Source organism: Protobothrops mucrosquamatus, unplaced genomic scaffold, assembly GCF_001527695.2.
Source record: "Protobothrops mucrosquamatus isolate PMUCROS unplaced genomic scaffold, P.Mucros_1.0 scaffold5604, whole genome shotgun sequence".
In the NCBI taxonomy this organism is placed as follows: Eukaryota; Metazoa; Chordata; class Lepidosauria; order Squamata; family Viperidae; genus Protobothrops; species Protobothrops mucrosquamatus.
Genome location: NW_015391459.1, coordinates 30,444 through 32,041, shown reverse-complemented (window position 1 = coordinate 32,041; position 1,598 = coordinate 30,444). Strand labels below are relative to the sequence as shown.

At 39.0% G+C, this 1,598-nt stretch overlaps 1 protein-coding gene across 1 annotated transcript in view; it reads left to right on the top strand.

Annotated features, from left to right (window-relative positions):
* Positions 1-171: 171 nt before the first annotated feature.
* TAF2 (TATA-box binding protein associated factor 2) overlaps positions 172-1,598 on the top strand; it is a gene marked incomplete at its 3' end in the record, with an annotated part of 29,592 nt that continues 28,165 nt past the window's right edge. The window contains exon 1 of the mRNA XM_015829197.1: positions 172-238. Coding sequence (XP_015684683.1) covers positions 172-238 — 67 coding nt within the window. The remainder of the gene's footprint in view (positions 239-1,598) is intronic.

Genomic DNA, 1,598 nt, shown 5'->3' with positions numbered 1-1,598 from the left:
CCAAATATGTTAATATTATAAATGTAGACTTCTCTTGAAAGCAATGATGAATGTATACATTTTAAAGCAATGGTCTTTTTTTTTTTGTTGCTACAGAATTAAAAGTGTTAAAGATTCACATCAATTTTTCTTTGGATCAGCCAAAAGGAGGTCTGCATTTTGTGGTACCTAATGTGGAAGGCAGCTTGGCAGAAAGAGGCGCCCATGTTTTCTCCTGTGGTTATCAAAACTCTACAAGGTGAGATTTGGACAGTCTTATTCTCCTAGTAGAAGTAATTTTCCTACGTGTGCATTTCTCTATGTATGTGAGAAAGTGTTGAAACAAGCCCATTTTGCTTCAGAGTTGTTTCAGAATATTTAAGGAATTCTAAGCCACGAGAAAAAAGAAATAGCCATGAATATATCAACAAGGAATATTCTGTCTACTGCAATTTTTCAAAACAAAGGTAGATAGCACTGTGTAGTTCTTTCGTACATAACTATATAAATTTATTTTTCTTTTCTGTTTATTTCTTTTCATTTGATGATGTACCATCAAGTCATTATCAACTCTTGGTAACCACATAGATTTTTCTCCATGACAGTCTGTCCTTAACTTGATCTTTGAGGTCTCCAACCTGAGTCCATCCACCTTGCTGCTGGTCACCCTTTTTTCCTTCAATCTTTCCCAACAGTAGAATCTTCTCCAGACAGCTAAGGCTTCACATAATGTGCTCAAAGTAGGGTAATTTGAACCTGGTCATTTGTGTCTTGAGTGAGAACTCTGGATTGATTTGTTCAGTTTGTTTGTTTTCTTGGCTATCTACTGCATTCTCCGGTTTCTACTCCAAAGTCCAATACATGAATACTCTTCCTATCCTACTTCGTCAAAGTCCAACTTTCACTTCCATGGAATGTTACAGGGAATTCCATGACTTGAACGAGTCTGATCTTTGTGGGTAGAGACATGTCCCGGTATTTAAATAACTTTTCCAAAGTCTTCATGGCTGCTGAACCCAGCGCTTGCCCATCGCATATGTCTTGCCTGTTGTTCCCTTGCTGTTGACAAATTGATCCGAAAAGTCAGAAGCTATTGAAATCTTCATTCTTAGTTCTAAGGCTGGTTATTGTACTCTCTGGGAAATTCTTGGCGTTGAAGTCCACACATTTTAAAGTTGCCAAGGTGAAAAGCATTGTTCCAGAGTATCTTAGATGTTGACATGTCTACTCTACAGTATTTTAGAAATACTCATTCCATCTTTGTTTGATTTCTGTTGAATTGGTTGCTATTTTTCTTGAACTTAATGTAGAGAGCTTTTACTTTTTAGTAATGTACAGAAAATTACGTTTGAAGTGGGACATTTCAAAAGTGCTCAAAAGTTTAAAATTGGTAGTATTTTAATTGATAGCCGGGGTGGCAGTTGGAACCCCCAGACTTATGGTCTTGGGGGATTTCAACCTTCCATCAGCGGGCGAGACGTCGGCGGCAGCTCAGGAGTTCTTGGCTTCCATGACGGCCTTGGACTTGACCCAGTTAATTCAGGCCCCCACCCACACGGGTGGACACACACTGGATCTAGTTTTTGTCTCTGGCCAGTGGCAGAGTGATCTGACAGTAG